We start from the raw sequence: 19,261 nt of genomic DNA on the forward strand, positions 1-19,261 counted from the left end.
CCTAGGTATATACCCAAAAGTACTGAAAATAGGTACACTCATGTTCACAGAAGCATTATTTACAATAGTTAAAAGGTAGAAACAACCCAAATATCCATGAACAAATTAATAAATAAATGGTGTGTACATACAACAGAATATTATTCAATTTTAAAAAGGTAGGGAATACTGACAAATAACTACATGGAACCTTGAGGATATTACACTATGTGGAATAAGCCAGCCACAAGTGGAGAAATAGTGTATGATTCTACTTCTATGAGGTACTGAAAGTATTCTAAGTTATAGAGACAGAATATAGAATTGTGGTTACAATGGGCTGGAGATTGGGCAAAATGGTGATTTACTGTTTAATGGGCACATAGTTTCAGTTTTGCATGATGAAAAGAGTTCTGGAGATGAATGGTGGCAATGTCTGCATAATATTTTGTTTGTACTTGATGCCACTGAACCGTACATTTAAAAATGGTTAAGAAGGGCCCTGGCCGGTGGGAGCATTGGCCCAGCCTGTGAATACCCTGAGTTTGATTCCTAATCAGGACACACAGGAGAAGCGACCATCTGCTTCTCTCCCCTTCCCACTCCCCTTTCTCTCTCTCTTCCCCTCCCATAGCCAGTGACTCCATTGGTTCAAGTGTGGCCCTGGGCACTGAGGATGGTTTGGTTGGTCTAAGTACATCAGCCTCAGGTGCTAAAAATAGCCCGGTACTCAAGCATCAGCCCCAGATAGGGTTGCCAGGTGGATCCTGGTAGGGGTACATGTGGGAGTCTGCCCTCACTATTTCTCCTCCTCTCACCTAAAAAAAAATGGTTAAGAAGGTAAAATTTACCACACTTTAAAAAAATCAGTTCTGCTTCTACATGCTAGCAATGAACTGGAAATTGAAATGAACAAAGGGAGATTTTTTGCAATATTGCCAAAAACATGAATTCTTTGGGATCAAGTTAACAAAATATGTATAAAATTTTGATGCTGAAAACTGTAAGATATTGATGAGAGTTTTTTTTTTTTAAACAAGACAAAAAAATAGCTATGCTGTGTTAATGGATTGGAACACAATATTGTTAAGATGTTAACTGTCCTCAACCTGATCTATAGATTCAATGTAGTTCTAATAAAAATCCTCCTAGGCATTTTTTTTAAAGTGAATGTCTGGGAATAACATAACCAAAGAGATGAAAGACCTATGCATTCAATATTATAAGACACCGAAGAATGAAATTGAAAAGGACATAAAAAATGGAAGGATAAACTGTATAAACTGGAAAGATTAAATTATTAAAATGACCATATTCCCCAAACAATATCCAGGTTGAATGCAATTCTTATCAAAATACCAATGTCATCCTTCTCAGAACCACCAGGTACTTCTATAGTAACAAGCTGATTTTACAATTTATGTGAAAATATAAAGGATGTAGAGTAGACAACATTCTGAATAACAACAAAGATGAGTACTTATGCAGATTTATTTTAAGACCTGCTATAAAGCTAAAATAATCAAAGGAGTGAGGCATTAGCATAGAGATCGATACATAGCATCAATGGAGCAAAACAGAGTACAGAGGCAGATCTAGTCATGATCAATTGATTTTTGACAAAGGTGCTAAGGTAATTCAATTAGCTAAGGATAGTCTTTCAGTACTGGTGCTAGAACATGATATCTATATGGGGGAAAAATGAAGCTTGACCTACATACACACCCATACACACAAACACATGCACATTAACTCAAAGTGATTCACAGACTTAAACAAGTTAAAAGTACAAAATATCCTTTTTTTAAATTTAATTTTTATTTTTTTGAGAGAGTCAGAGAGAGGGGTAGATAGGGACAGACAGAAAGGGAGAGAGACAAGAAGCATCAATTCTTCATTGTGGCACGGTGGGGGGGGGGGCTACAGCAGACCGAGCAACCCCTTGCTCAAGCCAGCGACCTTGGGCTCAAGCTGGTGAGCTTTGCTCAAGCCAGATGAACCTGAGCTTCAGCAGGCGACTGCGGGGTTTTGAACCTGGGTCCTCTGTGTACTGGTCAGACACTCTATCCACTGTGCCACCGCCTGGTCAGGCAGTACAAAATTTCTAGACTAGAGCATAGCCCCCAACATTTGTGATTTGGGGGAAGGCAAAAATTTCTTTTGTATGTGTGTGTGTGAAGAGACAGTGAGACACAGAGAAAGGGACAGATAGAGACAGACAGACAGGAAGGGAGATGAGAAGCATCAATTCTTTTTTGTGGCACTTTAGTTGGTCATTGATTGCTTTCTCATATGTGCCCTGATGGGGGGAGGGGGTCTACAGAAGACTGAGGGATCCCATATCCCATGTTCAAGCTAGCGACCTTGGGTTCAAGCCAGCAACCTTGGACTTCAAGCCAATGACCCCACACCAAAGTTGGCGAGCCTGCACTCAAGCCAGATGAGCCCGCACCCAAGCTGGTGACCTCGGGGTTTCAAACCTCAGTCCTCTGCGTCCCAGTCTGACATTCTATCCATTGAGCCGCCACCTAGTCAGGCGAAAAAGTTTCTTATATACAATAAACATAAACCATTAAAAGTTTCAATAAATGTGACTTAATTAAAACAAAACCCATAACACACCTATCAAATCTTTGACTATTATAGATTTTATCAGATTATACTGGTATCTAAAACAATATGGTTGGAAGAGACTTCAAAGTTCTCTTTCATCAAAAAGATTCTTATGAAATTTTCTATAACATTCGCACAAAATAGTCACTCAGTTTCTGCTTGAAAATCTTCAGGAGAGGAAGTCTTAAGAAAATCCATTTCAGTTTTTGAACAGGCCTGATCATCAGACAGTTTTCTATGATCATCTGAAATCTCACTGCTTGTAGTTCTTCCCCATAAAATCATTCACGAAATAAGTTTAATTTTATTCCTTGACAGCCATTCAGTTATTAGGAGGAAGCTATCATGGTCTTCCTAAAGGTTCTATTTTTCAAGTTTAACATCCACATTTCCTTTATTCTTCAAATAAGATGGTTTTAAGTACTCTCACCATCCTGAGTATCTTCGCCTTGGCACATTAGTTTGTCAACATTCTTCTACAAAAGTGTTGCCTCTCCGCAGCCCAACAATATATTTCAGATACACAATAACTATGACAGAATACAGGGTGATTACCACTCTTCTTCTATAGGTTATATTCCTATTGATGCAACTCAACCTGAATAAACTTCCTTAGCATTATTGGCTTATGTTAAGCCTACAAGTCAACTAACAATCCCAAATGTTTCACATTTCATCTATTCTACTCTTGTTCAGTTGGTTCTGGAGATCCAAGTACAGGTTGTTTTGTTATTCTCTATTTTTCATCTTGTTAGAATAAGCTCATCATTTCAGATCATTGAAGACTCCTCAGATCTGACTCTCTCTTCTATCATATTAAGTATACTTTTTAGCTTCAAGTTATAAGTATGTTCAATCAATAATCATACAAGCCTTTTACCTATTTTTATTCTAAATTCATAAGGTATACAGAACACAATTTGATATTCAATTGTACACTTTATTACTTTCTCAATTATTTCATACATGTAAATCTTGTTTCCACAATATTTTAAGCTTATCTATACAAAGAATCATGTCTTCTACATTCTATAGTAGCAGGCACAGATTAGGCATTCAATAAATATTTGTTGACCTGAAAATTCAATTACTGGATTTTTGCAGTCTAGTTATATCAAGAATGAGCCACAACTAAGCTTTCATCTCATGTTTACTTAAGTGCTAACTTTCTTTTACATTCATATAGATACATCTGTGGGAAAGGCTATATTTGCCAAAGCATCACAAAATCACTTCAAAATCAATGACAAGCTATTAGTACAAAGGTCTCAGTGCCATCTAGTGAACATTACTAGTTTACTTGCGTAGATTATAGCTCATTTTTGGTCCTGAAACAGAGGCATGATTTTTAGAACTTCATAATGTAAACAGAACCAATATAAAACCAACACATGAGATACGGTTGTTTTTATTTTAGGCCATGCAAATATTCTATGAAGAGCCTCATCTGTGGCTGTTTTTTGTTCGTTTGTTTTTGTGACAGAGACAGAGAGAGGGATAGATAGGAACAGACAGACAGGAAGGAAGAGAGATGAGAAGCATCAATTCTTCATTGTGGGTCTTTAGTTGTTCACTGATTGTTTTCTCATATGTGCCTTGAATGGGGGGCTACAGCAGAGTGAGTGACCCCTTGCTCAATCCAGTGACCTCGGGCTTCAAGCCAGCAACTTGGGGCCACATCTATGATCCCATGCTAAAGCCAGTGACCCTGCACTCAAGCCGGCATCCTCGAGATTTTGAACCAGGGTCCTCTGCGGCCCAGTCTGACACTCTATTCACTGTGCCACTGCCTGGTTAGGCTCATTTGTGGCTGTTTTAAGTCTTATTGCCATACTGTGGTTTGAGACTGTGCTTTAGTTTTATCAATCAATAGCAATACTAATGAAACTCATGTACCTAAACTACAGTTGCAAGCCTGAGGATGGGATTTCAATACTTGGTTAAAGAATATTCAGTTGTGCCTCTTTTTGATGGTGCCTTATAGGCAGCTGGCTCCTTCTGAAAAAAAGTTGTTCATCTCTTTCCCAGACACTGGCTGCCAGAAACTCACTCAAGTGGATGATGAATACAAACTTTGTACCTTTTATGAGAAGCATATAGCCACAGAAGTTGCTGCCAATGCTCTGAGGGAAGAATGGAATGGTTATGGTTATGTGGTTCAAATGAGTGGTGGGAATGGCAAACAAAGTTTCCCCATGAAGTAGGGTGTCTTGACCCACGGCCAGGTCCACCTGCTGCTGATAAGGGGCATTCCTGGTACAGGCCAAAGAGGACTGAAGAGAGAATGTGCAAATCTGTTCGGGGTCACATTGTGTATGCCAGTCTTAGTGTTCTCAACTTGCTCATTGTAAAAAAGGGTGGGAGAGATATTCCTTATCTCACTGATACTACTGTGTCTCATTGCCTGGGGCCCAGAAGAGCTAGCAGAATCTGTAAACTTTTCAATCTCTCTAAAGATGATGATGTCTTCCAATATGTTGTGAGAAAGCCCCTAAACAGAGAAGGCAAAAAACCTAGAACCACGTGTTCTATAACACAAACATAGGCGTATTACTCTGAAGAAACATATACTAAGAAAAATAAGGAAAGCCCTGGCTGGATAGCTTGGTTGGTTAGAGCCATCATCCTAAAGCCTAGAAGCTGCCCGTTCAATATCCAGTCAAGGCACATACGGAAACAGATCGATGTTCCTGTCTCTTTCGCCCTCCTTTCCTCTTTCACTAAAATCAATAAATAGAATTTTTTTAAAAAAAGAAAAGTAAGAAAGAGGCCACAGAATATGCGAAGCTTTTTGCCAACAGAATGAAGGAAGCCAAAGAAAAAAATGCCAGGAACAGCTTGCTAGGAGACAGAGCTTCTACTTCTAAGTCTGAGTCCACTCAAAAATGACATTTTCTAAGTAACAAATAAGTAAGATCAAACATAAAAAAGAACTCAGTTGTGCATTACCATTAACTTACAGACTACCACCAAAACAATGCATTACCCATCTGTTTACAAAAATTCAGGGTTTATTATTTACAGCAGTGATTTTCAACTTTTCATTTCATTGCACACATAAATTAATTACTAAAATTCTGTGGCACACCTAAAAATATATTTTTGCTGATCTGACAAAAAGATAGGTATAATTTTGATCCATTCACACCAACCAGATGGCTACTGTGTTGGCTGTTGCCTTTTTTTTTTTTTTTTTATTTGCCAGTGTAAGGTAAAAGAGGTCAATGCCGCTGACTAAATAGTGCAGGTTTTTTTATTTTTTTGCACCACACAGGTTGAAAATTACTGATTTACACCAAAATCCCATTGTATTAAGTTGTAATAAATTGCTCTTATATTTAGAACTCAAGCCCAGTTCCCCCATACTAAGTTATTCCATTAGAGCCTATGACTTACACAAACTAAGCACTTAAAAAATCCAAAAATTATATAATAAAATTAGGGTACGAAGCTTAAGGTATTATAAACTCTAAAGGCAGAGTTGATGTCTATAAATCTATATAGTTTAATATTGTCTCATATAAGTACTGAAGATACTCAATGGATAATAGCAAATTTAAAATTTACATTTATATAACTCAGAAAAAAACCCAAAGAAATCACCTATATTTAATATACTGTTATCGCAAAACAATGTTGACAAATGTATGAACTAGCAAATCTGTAACATAACCTACTAAAAGTTCAGAGTAATATGTTCTCGAACTCCTTTGACTTGCCCAATTTAACTTCTGACTTATGATTCAATATTTCATTTTAAAGCAAAATAAAATAAAATGTATTTCCTTCTTCTCAAAAAGGAACTAAGTCAGTGAAAAGAATAATGGGGCAATTTTTAAATAATATAATCTTACTCAGTTCTGTAAGTTCTGCCCTTACACTCACAGATCCGGATCACTTTTTAATGTTCAATTACCCACAGTAGCAAGGACAGAAATAGCATGAACAAATGGAAATCCTTTATCAGAGGAAAAGATTGACAGGTATTTATTTAAACTCTATGAGTATCTCTTAATGTAATGAGTGTTTACTATGTGTTAGGCTCTATACTAGATATCAGGGTGAAAAAGGGTAAGATATGGTCCTTGTCCTCAAGGAGATGGTAGTCTAATAGTGGGCTAAGGTGGGTATACAAGTGACTAGGATACAAGGCAGAACTTAAGTACCTAAATATAAACAAAGTCTTTCCTTAGGAAGTTAAGACTATCGTTAAGAGGTAGGATTTGGCCTGATTGGTGGTGGTGGTGTAGTGGATAGAGTGTTGACCTGGAACACTGAGGTCCAAGGTTCAAAACCCGGAGGTTGATGGCTTGAGCGTAGGCTCATCTGGCTTGAGTGCAGGCTCACCAGATTGAGTGTGGGTATCAAATGATCCTAAGGTCGCTGGCTTGGACACACTGGCTGAGCTAGAGTACCCCCAGTCAAGGCACATATGAAAAGTAATCAATGAACAACTAAAGTACCACAACTACGAGCTGATGCTTCTCATCTCTCTCTCTTGCTGCCTCTCTCTCTCAAAAAAAAAATTGTTGGATTTGAAAAAATAATTTCAAAAGGTACAGATGTCAGAAGAGGTAATCTGCAGTAGAGAAGCATGGAAATAGGTAAAAAAAACCATAGGTCGTGGTTAGAAAGCAGCAGGTCCTCCAGTAGAAATCAAACACAGCATACATGTAAAGAAAAAATAAAATTCTTTTACTTGTAGATTATGGAGGACCTTAAATACTAAGAAATTTGGTCTTTATTTACAGGGAGCCACTGAAGAGTACTGAGAAAGATACAATAATCAAAAGATTATTCCAACAGTCTTAGAGTTAACAAAGGCTTGGACTAGAGTAGTGAGGTGAAGGTGAAAGAGCAGAAAGCTGGTAAAAATACTGCAAAGGTAGAACTGACCAGACTTGACACATGGCTGAATATGCAGGGAGAAGAAGGAATCCATGAGTCTAAGATTTCAGTCATTGATAGCTGGATATAAACCCATAGGCAGTTCAGGAGTGAATGTGGGCTATGAGAGAGATGTGGGCTAGATGCTGAAGCTAAGAAAACATTTGATGTATTACTGAGGAGAGAGTGTGTAAAATAAAGAAAAGAAGGAACCAGAGAATAAATTCAATAAATTTTTATTAAAAACTTACCATGTACCAAGCATGGTCGTGGGTATTAGGAATAAAACAGTGAACAAGATCAACATAGTACGTGCCCTCATCAAACATTTATTTGGTGAAAAGAGACTAGCCAGTAACAGAAATAGGATAGGAATAGTCAGAGCAATAGAACTAAGAGAAGATGTTATAGAAGTCAAAGAGTTTCCAGAAGGAAGAAGTGACTGACAGTGTTACAGTTTTGTACAAGGAGGACTGAAAAAAGATCATTCGACTTGATCTTTTAAACATATCCTCTGACCTGTGGTGGTGCAGTGGATAAAGCGTCGACCTGGAAATGCTGAGGTCGCCGGTTTGAAACCCTGGGCTTGCCTGGTCAAGGCACATATGGGAGTTGATGCTTCCAGCTCCTCCCCCCTTCTCTCTCTCTCTCTTCTCTCTCTCTCTCCCTCTCCTCTCTAAAATGAATAAAAAATAAATAAAAAAATTAAAAAAAAAATAAACATATCCTATAAACATGGTTTCATAAATTTTCTGAACAATGTTTAAGTAGCTCAAGGGAAAAAAGTGAAAAATAGTAGACAATGGAAAATTAACAAGGAAGGTCACTAGTGATCTTCCTAAGAGTGGTTTATAAAATCATAGATGCAAAAACCATCAAGAGGGAATTTGGTAGTGCGGACAAAAGTTTAGTGTCATCCTATGTCTTCTTTCTCACTTACCCTCCATCTGGGTATGACAGAATTCTGTCAGCTTTACTTCTTATATTCTATCTAGGATCTGACCACTTCTCACCATCCACATTTTTCCATCCTGGTCCATGACATCATCATCTGTCTCTTGCCTAGATTATTTCAATGGCTTCCTAACTGGTCTCCCTGCTTCCACCCCTGCACCCACCCTAGTTATTCAACACAGTGGTCAGAGTGACCTTACTGAAACACAAGTCCAGTCATGCCACTCCTCTGTCCACACCCCTCAGTAGCTCACATCTCTCTTTGAGTTAATGGTACTGCTTCCCTGATCACATGTCCTACTTTCCCAAATTATTTCCTTTGCTCCAGTCACACCAGGATCTTTGCTATTCCTCAAATAACCCAGATATGGCCTGACCTGTGGTGGCACAGTGATTAAAGCGTCGACCTGGAAATGCTGAGGTCGCCGGTTCGAAACCCTGGGCTTGCCTGGTCAAGGCACATATGGGAGTTGATGCTTCCAGCTCTTCCCCCCCTTCTCTCTCTCTGTCTCTCCTCTCTCTCTCTCTGTCTCTCCCCCTCCTCTCTAAAATGAATAAATAAAAAATTTTAAAAAAGGCTTCTTTAAAAAAAAACCAACCCAGATATAGCCCCACCTTTGCACTCACTCTTTCCTCTGTCTAGAATGCACTTTTGTTTTCAGATATCCATGTAGCCATATCCCTCATTCCCTTAGGTCTCTACTAAGAAATAGCCTTCTGATTGAGTTCTTTCCTAGCCACCTTATCAAAAATTTCCGCTCTTTAGTCCTCTTCTAAAACATTTAATACCACTTTTCCTGCTTGGTTTTCTCCTTTGGGCCACATCCACCGTTTATTTTTGCACAGTTCACAAGCTAAGAATAGTTTAATGTTTTTTACTTTATTTTTAATTGGATTTAGTCAGGTGACATTGGTTAATAAAATTATATAGGTTTCAGGTGTATAATTAAATCAAAATAAAAATTATATTTTGTGATACATGAAAATTACATGACATTTAAATTTTAATGTTTTGTGAATATGCAGATTTATAAAAACACAGATATGCCAATTTGTCTACGGCTGCTTTTTTTTTTTTTAATATTTATTTTTATTTTATTTATTCATTTTAGAAAGGAGAGAGAGAGAGAAACAGAGAGAGAGAAGGGGGAGGAGCAGGAAGCATCAACTCCCATGTGTGCCTTGACCAGGCAAGCCCAGGGTTTTGAACCAGCGACCTCAGCATTTCCAGATTGACGCTTTATCCACTGCGCCACCACAGGTCAGGCACTACGGCTGCTTTTATGGTACAACAACAGAGTGGAGTAGTTGCAACTGAGATTGTATGGCCTAGAGAAAACCTAAAATATTTACTACCTGATTCTTTACAAAAAACTTGCTGGTTTCTATAATTGTCTATCTCTCCTAGTAGAGTATAAACTCCATAGGTGTAGCTTCATCTATTTTGTTTATTACTATATCCTCAATGCCTAGGATAGTACTTAACATGTAGTAGATAGTGAATAAAGATTTTTTGAATGAATGAATACTGAAAAAAATAGAGGCAGTAATTCTAGGTTAGGAAGTGTGGTGATGAAAGAAAGAAAGGACAAGAGAGAAATATAATTTGAAGACCATGACAAGGTTGAAGAAGACCTCAAGAACAATTAACAGAGGCCTAACCTGGCAGTGGCACAGTATACAGAGTGTTGGCCTGGGATGCTGAGGACTCAGGCTCGAACCCTGAGGTCACTGGCTTGAGCAAGGGGTCACTGGCTTGGATAGAGATCTCTGGTCAAGGCACATATGAGAAAGCAATCAATGAACAACTAAGGTGCCGCAAGTTGATGTTTTTAAGCTCTCTTCCTTCCTGTCTTTTTGTCCCTCTCTCTCTCTCTTAAAAAAAGAAAAGAAAAAAAAACAGTTAGTAGAGAAAGTATAAAGAGCTAAGGTTGAGATTTGTAGAGAAGGTCCCTAGAAAAAGTTTCTTCTTTCTCAAAGATACATACAGAAGAAGAAACGATAAGTGAAGAGGAGAAAATCTGAAGTTCATATCAGTAGCTAAAAGCTCAGAAAAATTCAAGGTAAGGTTTTCTGATAAAAAAAAATGGATAAGGCATGCATAGAGGCTTAAGGAGAAAAAAAACATTTTGGAATAACCTTTGTGAGGCATATGACAAAGTCAATAAGCATTAGTTTTATTGAATGTCTAACTGAAAAACCATGAAATTTTAGCATATCTTATAAACATGGCTTCATAAATTTTCTGAACAATGTTTAAGTAGCTCAAGGGAAAAAGTGAAAAACTGCAGACAATGGAAAATTAACAAGGTTAGATGGGAATAGTAAGCTATGAAGAACTGTATGATTCTTTTATCATCTTCTATCTGCCCTAGTACACAGTAGAGTATTCCTTACATAAGGAAGGTATCAAATCAATGTCAGCGAAGTTCAAGAAAGGAAGAATGAAATAGACATACACTAACAGTGATCAACAAGAGTACCATGAATATATTTAAAATAACCTTTGACTTCAACACCAATGTGACCTTAAATGACATAACCACACAGTAAGTATGCACTATTAGGACCTGTCTCATTTTCTGCTCTCCCCCCCCCCCACTACTAACTAACAGCATCTGAACTTCCAAGTATAAGCTCAGGACTCCACTAGGCTTTAGGGCCAAATGTGACAATTAGTTAAAGGAGATTTAAGAGGCACTGTTTTAAGTCTTGGAAAACAGTATCTCATTCTTCTGGTAATTCATCCCATCCTGGCTCCCTATGCCTGAGTTCCACTCTCAAAAACAGCATCATACTCCAGTTTGGAGCCCTACCTTCTCTTTCTCATTTATCTACACATACCCCCAATTCCTCAAAGATTTGAATCCTGCTTCTGAGTCCAAATCTCTATGGCTGAAGACCTGTTCCCTGATGATATACTTATGTGATACCAACTACCTTTGTTTCTAACTTAGGAAGTATTTCCAGTACTTAGACTTCCTGATTGCCATGATCTGCTTATCTCCCCATTAGGATATTCCGATGCCATCTGTTTGGCTGAGTTGAAGGAAACGATGTCTTGTTCATCTCTGTAAACTCAAAGACTAGCACAGTGTCTCATATTGTGAACTTTCTATCCTGGTGATGTGATTAGATATCCTTCCTTGGCATGCAGATGCATCCCTCTCCACAACGGGCATGTCTAGCTCCAGGTTCAGATCCTTCCCAATCTACCAGGCCAACGTAAATTATGGAAGTTACAAAGCTTTAAGTAAGCAAGGCAACTATCTTTCTGAAATAGTTAATCATGTCCTGTGCAGACAGATATAATGAATTAGGTAACACAATCTGTATGATAATCTTTTCAGGTCTTCAAGCAAACAGTAGTCAACTCTCTTTATGAAACACTTAAATGTTAGCCTGTGCAGAACTATAATGAATTAAGTTAAATTTCTACTTTTCTTCCAGGACTATGAATTAATAACATATAAATAAAATAGCTAGACCACCAACTTACACCATTCACAAAAATAAAATCAAAATGGATAAGACTTAAATGTAAGCTGTGAAACCATAAGCATCTTAGAAGAAAACATAGGCAGTAAGCTCTCTGACATCTCTCGCAGCAATATATCTGCTGATTTATCTCCACGGGCAAGTGAAATAAAAGGATAAACAAATGGGACTATATCAAACTAAAAAGCTTTTGTACAGCTAAAGACAATAAGAACAGAATAAAAAGACAAACTACACAATAGAACATATTTGACAATACATTTGATAAGGAGTTAATAACCAAAATTTATAAAGAACTTGTAAATCTCAACACCAGGAAGACAAACAATCCAATCAAAAAATGGGCACAAGAAATGAATAGACACTTCTCCAAAGAGGACATACAGATGGCCAATAGGCATATGAAAAAATGCTCAACATCACTAATCATTAGAGAAATGCAAAATTAAGCCACAATGAGTTATCACCTCACACCAGTCAGAATGGCGCTCATCAACAAAACAACACAGAATAAGTAAGTGCTGGCGAGGATGTGGAGAAAAGGGAACCCTCCTGCACTGCTGGTGCGAATGCAGACTGGTGCAGCCACTGTGGAAAACAGTATAGAGATTCTCAAAAAATTAAAAATCGAATTGCCTTTTGATCCAGCTATCCCACTTTTAGGAATATACCCCAAGAACACCATAGTACTGTTTCATAAGGAGAAATGCATCCTCATGTTTATGGCAGCATTGTTCACAATAGGGAAGATCTGGAAACGGCCCAAGTGTCTGTCAATGGATGAGTGGATTAAAAAGCAGGGGTACACATATACAATAGAATACTATGGGGCTATGAAAAAGAAGGAAATCTTACCTTTTGCGACAACATGGATGGACATGGAAACTATTATGTTAAGTGAAATAAGCCAGGAAGAAAAAAAAAAATCATATGACCTCACTCATTTGAGGAATCCAATGAACAATGTGAACTGAGGAATGGAATTGAGACAGAGGAGGGATCAAAAGGACCAGAGGAAAAGAGAACAGAGGGAAAGGGGATGAGGATGGGATAAAGCTGAAGGGAAGGGAAGAGGGCGCTATCGGAGAGGGGCAAGGGAGATGTTGAGGGGAATATGGGGGGGATGCATTAGGGGCAACACTAGAATCTATGTAAACACAATAAATTAAAATCAATAAAAAAGAATTAAAAAATGGAATATATTCTTTTGAAAGAAAATCTGAAGTATTTAGTCATATAAAAAACCCTTCAAAGAAAATGACTGAATTTACAACCTTTAATCACATATTTTTCTCCAAAACTTGTCATTAAACTTGAAAAGCAACAAAAACTTTCATATTTTGTCTGAGTCTACATTTATCCTTCTTATTTGTCCTTCCATTTCTTTGTCTTTTTATGTGCCAATACCACTCCATATATGTGTATATTATATGATACCCAAAGGAAGAAATGTCCCAGTTGCTTTGGGAAGTATGAATGTTTCTATCCTTAAGTAAGTTTTTGTCTTTTATTTTTTAGAATTTTTCCCTGATAAAATATCAATTTCTGACCATTTTCTAGGGTAAATGAAAAGGCAAGAGATAACCCAGAAACTAAAAAAAAAAAAGACCATTTCATCCAAGTATTTGTTCTCACTGAATCCTTATAAAAAAAAATGTCTCTTGGCCTTGGCCAGTTGGCTCAGTGGTAGAGCATCGGCCTGGCGTGCAGGAGTCCCGGGTTCAATTCCCAGCCAGGGCACACAGGAGAAGCACCCATCTGTTTCTCCACCCCTCCCTCTCCCCTTCCTCTCTGTCTCTCTCTTCCCCTCCTGCAGCCAAGGCTCCATTGGAGCAAAGTTGGCCCAGGCGCTGAGGATGGCTCTGTGGCCTCTGCCTCAAGCGCTAGAATGGCTCTGGTTGCGACAGAGCGATGCCTCGGATGGGCAGAGCATCGCCCCCTCTGGTCGCAACAGAGCGATGCCCCGGATGGGCAGAACATCGCTCCCTGATGGGCATGCTGGATGGATCCCAGTTGGGCGCATGCAGCAGTCTGTCTGACTGCCTCCCCGTTTCCAACTTCAGAAAAAGAAGAATAAAAGACCTTATTGCCTTACTGGTGGTGGCACAGTGGGCAGACCAATGACCTGGGATATTGAGGTCCCAGGTTTGAAATCCTGAGGTCAATGGCCTGAGTGTGGGCACGTATGAGAAGCAATCAATGAATTAAAGTGATGCAACTATGAGTTGATGCATCTCATTTCTCTCCCTTCCTGCTTCTCTTATGCATGTGCCAAATAAATAAATAAATAAATAAATAAATAACCTTATTAAGTTGTTTCAAATGCAGGTAACAAGAAGCTATGTTCCTCTTCAGCTTGGCGAATTCTGTATCCACTTGATCAGATTGATACATTCTTAGAGAGTAAGAGTACCACTTTAGGGCGTCAGCATAGTTTCGTATCTAAAATTTTAAAAAATAACAAAATCACACAGGTATCTCTACATTCGACTCTAATTTTTCCAAATCATTTCTAAAAACAAACAGAAAAATGGTATTTTTTTTTTTAGGCAACCAAAACACAACACCCTCTCTAGTTGAGTTCTAAGTGCATTTAATTATCAGTGCTAATAATCAGTATAATTACAGATAAAGTGAAAAATCAATATTCTCTCTTCTTCTCTCACATTAGAAATCTCACAGAAACCATTAACAAAATTAAAAGGCAACTTATGGAATGGGAGAAAATATTTGCAAGCCACATACTCAATAGGAAGTTAATATCCAAATATAAGAACTCCTACAACACAATAGCAAAAGAAATTTCTTAACGGGCAGAGACTCTGAACAGACATTTTTCCAAAGACAACATACAAATGACCAACTGGTACACATAAAGGTGCTCAACAGCAACAATAATCAAATAAATGCAAATCAAACCACAATGAAACATCACCTCATACCTGTTAGAATGGTTGTTGTCAAAAAGATAAAAGATAGTTAACACTGTACTAGCAAGGGTGTGGAAAAAAGAAACCCTGTGTACTGTTGGTGGGAATGTAAACTGGTATGGCCACTTATAGAAAACACTATAGAGGTTTCTCAAAAAAAAAAATTAAGAACAAAACTTCCATGTGATCTAGAAATCCCGTTTCTAGGTATACATCCAAAGAAAATTAAATCATTATCTCAAAGAGGTATGTATCTGTATTGCCATGTTCATTGCAGTATTATTCATAGTAGCCAAGGTATGGAAACAACCTAGGTGTCTATTTACTGATGAATACATAAAGAAAATACAGTATAGTGCCCTGGCCAGTTTGCTCAGTGGTAGAGTGTTGGCCCAGTATGTGGAAGGCCTGGGTTCAATTCCCAGTCAGGGCACACAGGAGAAGCATCCATCTGCTTCTCCACCCCTCTCCCTCTCCTTCCTCTCAGTCTCTCTCTTTCCCTCCTGCAGCCAAGGCTCCATTGGAGCAAACTTGGCCCAGGCACTGAGGACGGCTCCATGGCCTCCACCTCAGGTGCTAGAATGGCTGCGGTTGCAGTGGAGCAATGCTCCAGATGGGCAGAGCATCGCCCCCTGGATCCCGGTCGGGTGCATGCGGGAATCTGTCTGTCTGTCCCCACCCCCACTTCTCACCTCACTTCGGAAAAATACAAAAACACCTCCCAAAACCAAAAACCAGTATATGTACAATATATGGATACAACGGAGTATTAATCAGCTATATTTAAAAAGAAAAAAATCCTTCCACTTGCAACAATGGGAATGAACCTGGAGAACATACCGGATTTTTCGCTCCATAAGACGCACCTGGCCCTGGCCGGTTGGCTCAGTGGTAGAGCATCAGCCTGGTGTGCAGGAGTCCTGGGTTTGATTCCTGGCCAGGGCACCAGAAGAAGTGCCCATCTGCTTCTCCACCCCTCCCCCTCTCCTTCCTCTCTCTCTCTCTCTTCCCCTCCCGCAGCCGAGGCTCCACTGGAGCAAAGTTGGCCCCGGGCACTGAGGATGGCTCTGTGGCCTCTGCCTCAGGCGCTAGAATGGCTCTGATTGCGTCAGAGTGTCGCCCCCTGGTGGGCATGCCGGGTGGATCCTGGTCGGGTGCATGCGGGAGTCTGACTGCCTCCCAGTTTCCAACTTAAGAAAAATACAAAAAAAAAAAAAAAAAGACGCACCTTTTCTCCCCAAAAGTGGAGGGGGAAATGCTTGTGAGTCTTATGAAGTGAAAATACAGTATTTCATTAAATATTTTAACACAACATTTGGTTCAGAATATTTTTATTCTTATTTTCCTTCTTAAAACCCTAGGTGTGTCTTAGGTCAGGTGCATCTTATGGAGTGAAAAATATGGTAATACTGAATGAAATAACCCAGACAAAAAAAATAAATACTGCATGTTGTCACTTATGTGTGGAATCTAACTCATAGAAATAAAAAGTAGCCTGGAGGTTGTCATGAATTGGGGGGGAGATGGAGGAAATGGTGAGAGGTTTGTAAAAGGGTACAAAATTTCAGTTCTGAAATGAAAAATGTCTGAAGATCTAATGTATAACATAGTGACTATAATTAATAGGGAATTGTATGATTCAGTTTTACTAAGAGAGTGGACCTGAAGTGTTCTCACATAAAAAAAGGTAAATATGTGAACTGATAGATGTATTTATTAAATCAATTGTTTGAACCCTTTCACAATGTATATAGAATCATATAATCACATTGTACACTTTAGTTATAATTTTGTCAAGTATACCTCAATAAAGCTTTAAAAGAAAACAAAAATTTACACATGGGATGAAGAGCTTGAGAAGGCGGTGAACCACACTAGAAAACTCTGAATACACCTGACCTGTGGTAGCGCTGTGGATGAAGCGTCAACCTAGACCCGTGATGGTGAACCTTTTTATAAAAATCACCCACTTTTCAGTGCTGGTCAACCTTGTCCCTCCCACCCACTAGGGGGCATTCCAGCTTTCATGGTGGGCTGGTAGCGGAGCAACCAAATGGCACCATGATTGGCCCACCATGAGAGCTGGACCGCCCACTATTGGGCAGGAGAGTCCAGGTTTACCAGCACTGCAAAAGCGGGCAGTTTTTATAAAAAGGTTCGCCATCACAAACCTAGACCAATGAGGTTGCTGGTTAGAAACTGTGGGCTTGCCTGGTCAAGGCACATATGGGAGTTGATGTTTCCTACTCCTCCCCCACTTTCTCTCTCTCTCTCCTCTCTAAAACTAATAGAGAGGAGATAATACTATAATGCTGGATGAGAGCAAGAGAGAGAGTTGTCTCTCTCTCTTCTCTAAAATTAATAGTCTTAAAATTTTTTTAAAGAAAACTATATATACAGCATAGAAACAACAATAATAAAGTTTTAAGCCTGACCAGGTGGTGGCGCAGTGGACAGAGCGTTGGACTGGGACATGGAGGACCCAGGTTGGTAACCCCAAGGTCACCAGGTTGAGTGTGGGCTCATCTGGTTTAAGCAAGGCTCACCAGCTTGAGTCCAAGGTCACTGGGTTGAGCAAGGGGTCACTCACTCTGCTGTAGCCCTTCGGTCAAGGCACATATGAGAAAGCAATCAATGAACAACCTAAGAAGCCACAATGAAGAAATAATGCTTCTCATTTCTCTCCCTTCCTGTCTATCTATCCCTCTCTCTTTCTCTATCTGTCAAAAAAACAAACAAGCAAAAAACACAAAATAACCTGGATGACATTTCTTTTAAGCTAAGAAAATTCAGGTTGCTCATGCACACCAAGTTAAAGTATGGATGAGCCCCTTATATCCTATCAAGAAGTTTCACATTTTTTTCTAAGAATTAACAGGCATCATTAGGACCTAAAACAGGTAAGACACACTATTCAACTAGAAACAACTCTGCCGAGTGGGTACTACAGTGCCTCTGAATATTTAGAATTCAGATTGCATTCTTCTCCAGTTGTCAGAAGTAGGATTTTAAAAAATTACTCTGCAAGGCTAAAAATGAGGGAAAAGAAAAAGGCTCAAGAGGAGAAGAAATTCTGAAGTAATTTCTCAACTCAGTGGAGGAATATAGGCCTTCTTAAAAAGGGTGACTAGTTAGATTCCACACATAAGTGACAACACGCAGTTTACTGTAGGTCATTTTGGGTAGTATGGTCATTTTAACAATATTACCTTTTCCAATCAATTAACATGGGATATTTTTTTCACTCTCTGTGTCTTCTTCAATTTCTTTCATCAATGTCTTACAGTTTTCAGTGTACAGCTACTTCTTTTTTAAGTTTATTTCTAAATATTTACTATTGCCGTAGATACTATTATAAACAGTATACACAAATGCACACAAAGATTAGAAGGAAATATACCAAAAAATTTTAAGAATGATTATATTATAAATAACTACACTTTTTTAAAAAACTTATCTATAGTTTCAAATTTTCTACAGTAAACCTGGATTGGTTTATAGGGAGAAAATATATTAATACTTTTTTGTACATGTTTATTGCACCACAACTTTTTAAAAGTGTTTTTAGAGCAGTTTTAGATTTGTAGCAAAATTGAAAGGAATGCACAAAGATTTGCTAATGACCCACTGTCCCCACACATGCATAGCTTCTCCCATTATTGAAGGCTTCTACCAGAGAGGGACATTTGTTGTAACTAATGAACTTATATTGACACATCACAGTGACCCAAAGTTTACAGTTTACAGTTGAGGTCAAACTTGGTATTGTACATTCTACAGGTTTAAACAAATGTATTATATAATGACATGCATCCAGCATTATAGTATCAATCAAAGTATTTTTACTGCCCTAAAAATTCTCTGTGCTTCACAACACAATTTCTAAAAAGAATAAAACCTCTCAGAGTTATCTCGTTCCTTGAATTAAGATAAATTATTTTCCTGTAGCTTAATATCAGTAATGTCATTTCCCTACACTGCAAACCTCCAATGGGGATGAATCACGTTTTTGTATTTTAAAATAAATTTTTGTACAATGCCCACTAACACTCTACATTATAAATATTTAATAAATAATCAGAGAGATTTTTACAGTATTTGATGCTCTATGGTTTTTTGTTTTTTTGTATTTTTTTCTGAAGTGAGAAGCAGGGAGGCAGTCACACAGACTCCCGCATGCACCTGACTAGGATTCACCCGGATGCCCACTAGGGGGCAATGCTCTGCCCATCTGAGACGTTGTTCCATAGAGGTGCCTGAGGTGGAAGCCATGGAGCCGTCCTCAGCACCTGGGCCAATTTTGCTCCAATGGAGCCTTGCCTGCGGGAGGGGAAGAGACAGAGAGGAAGGAGAGGAAGAAGGGTGGAGAAGCAGATGGGCACTTCTCCTGTATGCCCTAA

General features: G+C 38.7%; 1 protein-coding gene and 1 pseudogene across 1 annotated transcript in view; one reads left to right on the forward strand and one right to left on the reverse strand.

Moving 5' to 3' along the window:
- The window catches only part of TEX11 (testis expressed 11), a 177,839-nt gene that overhangs the window by 69,495 nt on the left and 89,083 nt on the right, over nt 1–19,261 (reverse strand). The window contains exon 15 of the mRNA XM_066250480.1: nt 14,236–14,373. Within this exon, the coding sequence (XP_066106577.1) occupies nt 14,236–14,373 (138 nt within the window). The remainder of the gene's footprint in view (nt 1–14,235; nt 14,374–19,261) is intronic.
- LOC136317275 (small ribosomal subunit protein eS6-like) lies at nt 208–5,481 on the forward strand (annotated as a pseudogene).

This window comes from Saccopteryx bilineata, chromosome X (genome assembly GCF_036850765.1).
Source record: "Saccopteryx bilineata isolate mSacBil1 chromosome X, mSacBil1_pri_phased_curated, whole genome shotgun sequence".
NCBI classification, from domain to species: Eukaryota; Metazoa; Chordata; class Mammalia; order Chiroptera; family Emballonuridae; genus Saccopteryx; species Saccopteryx bilineata.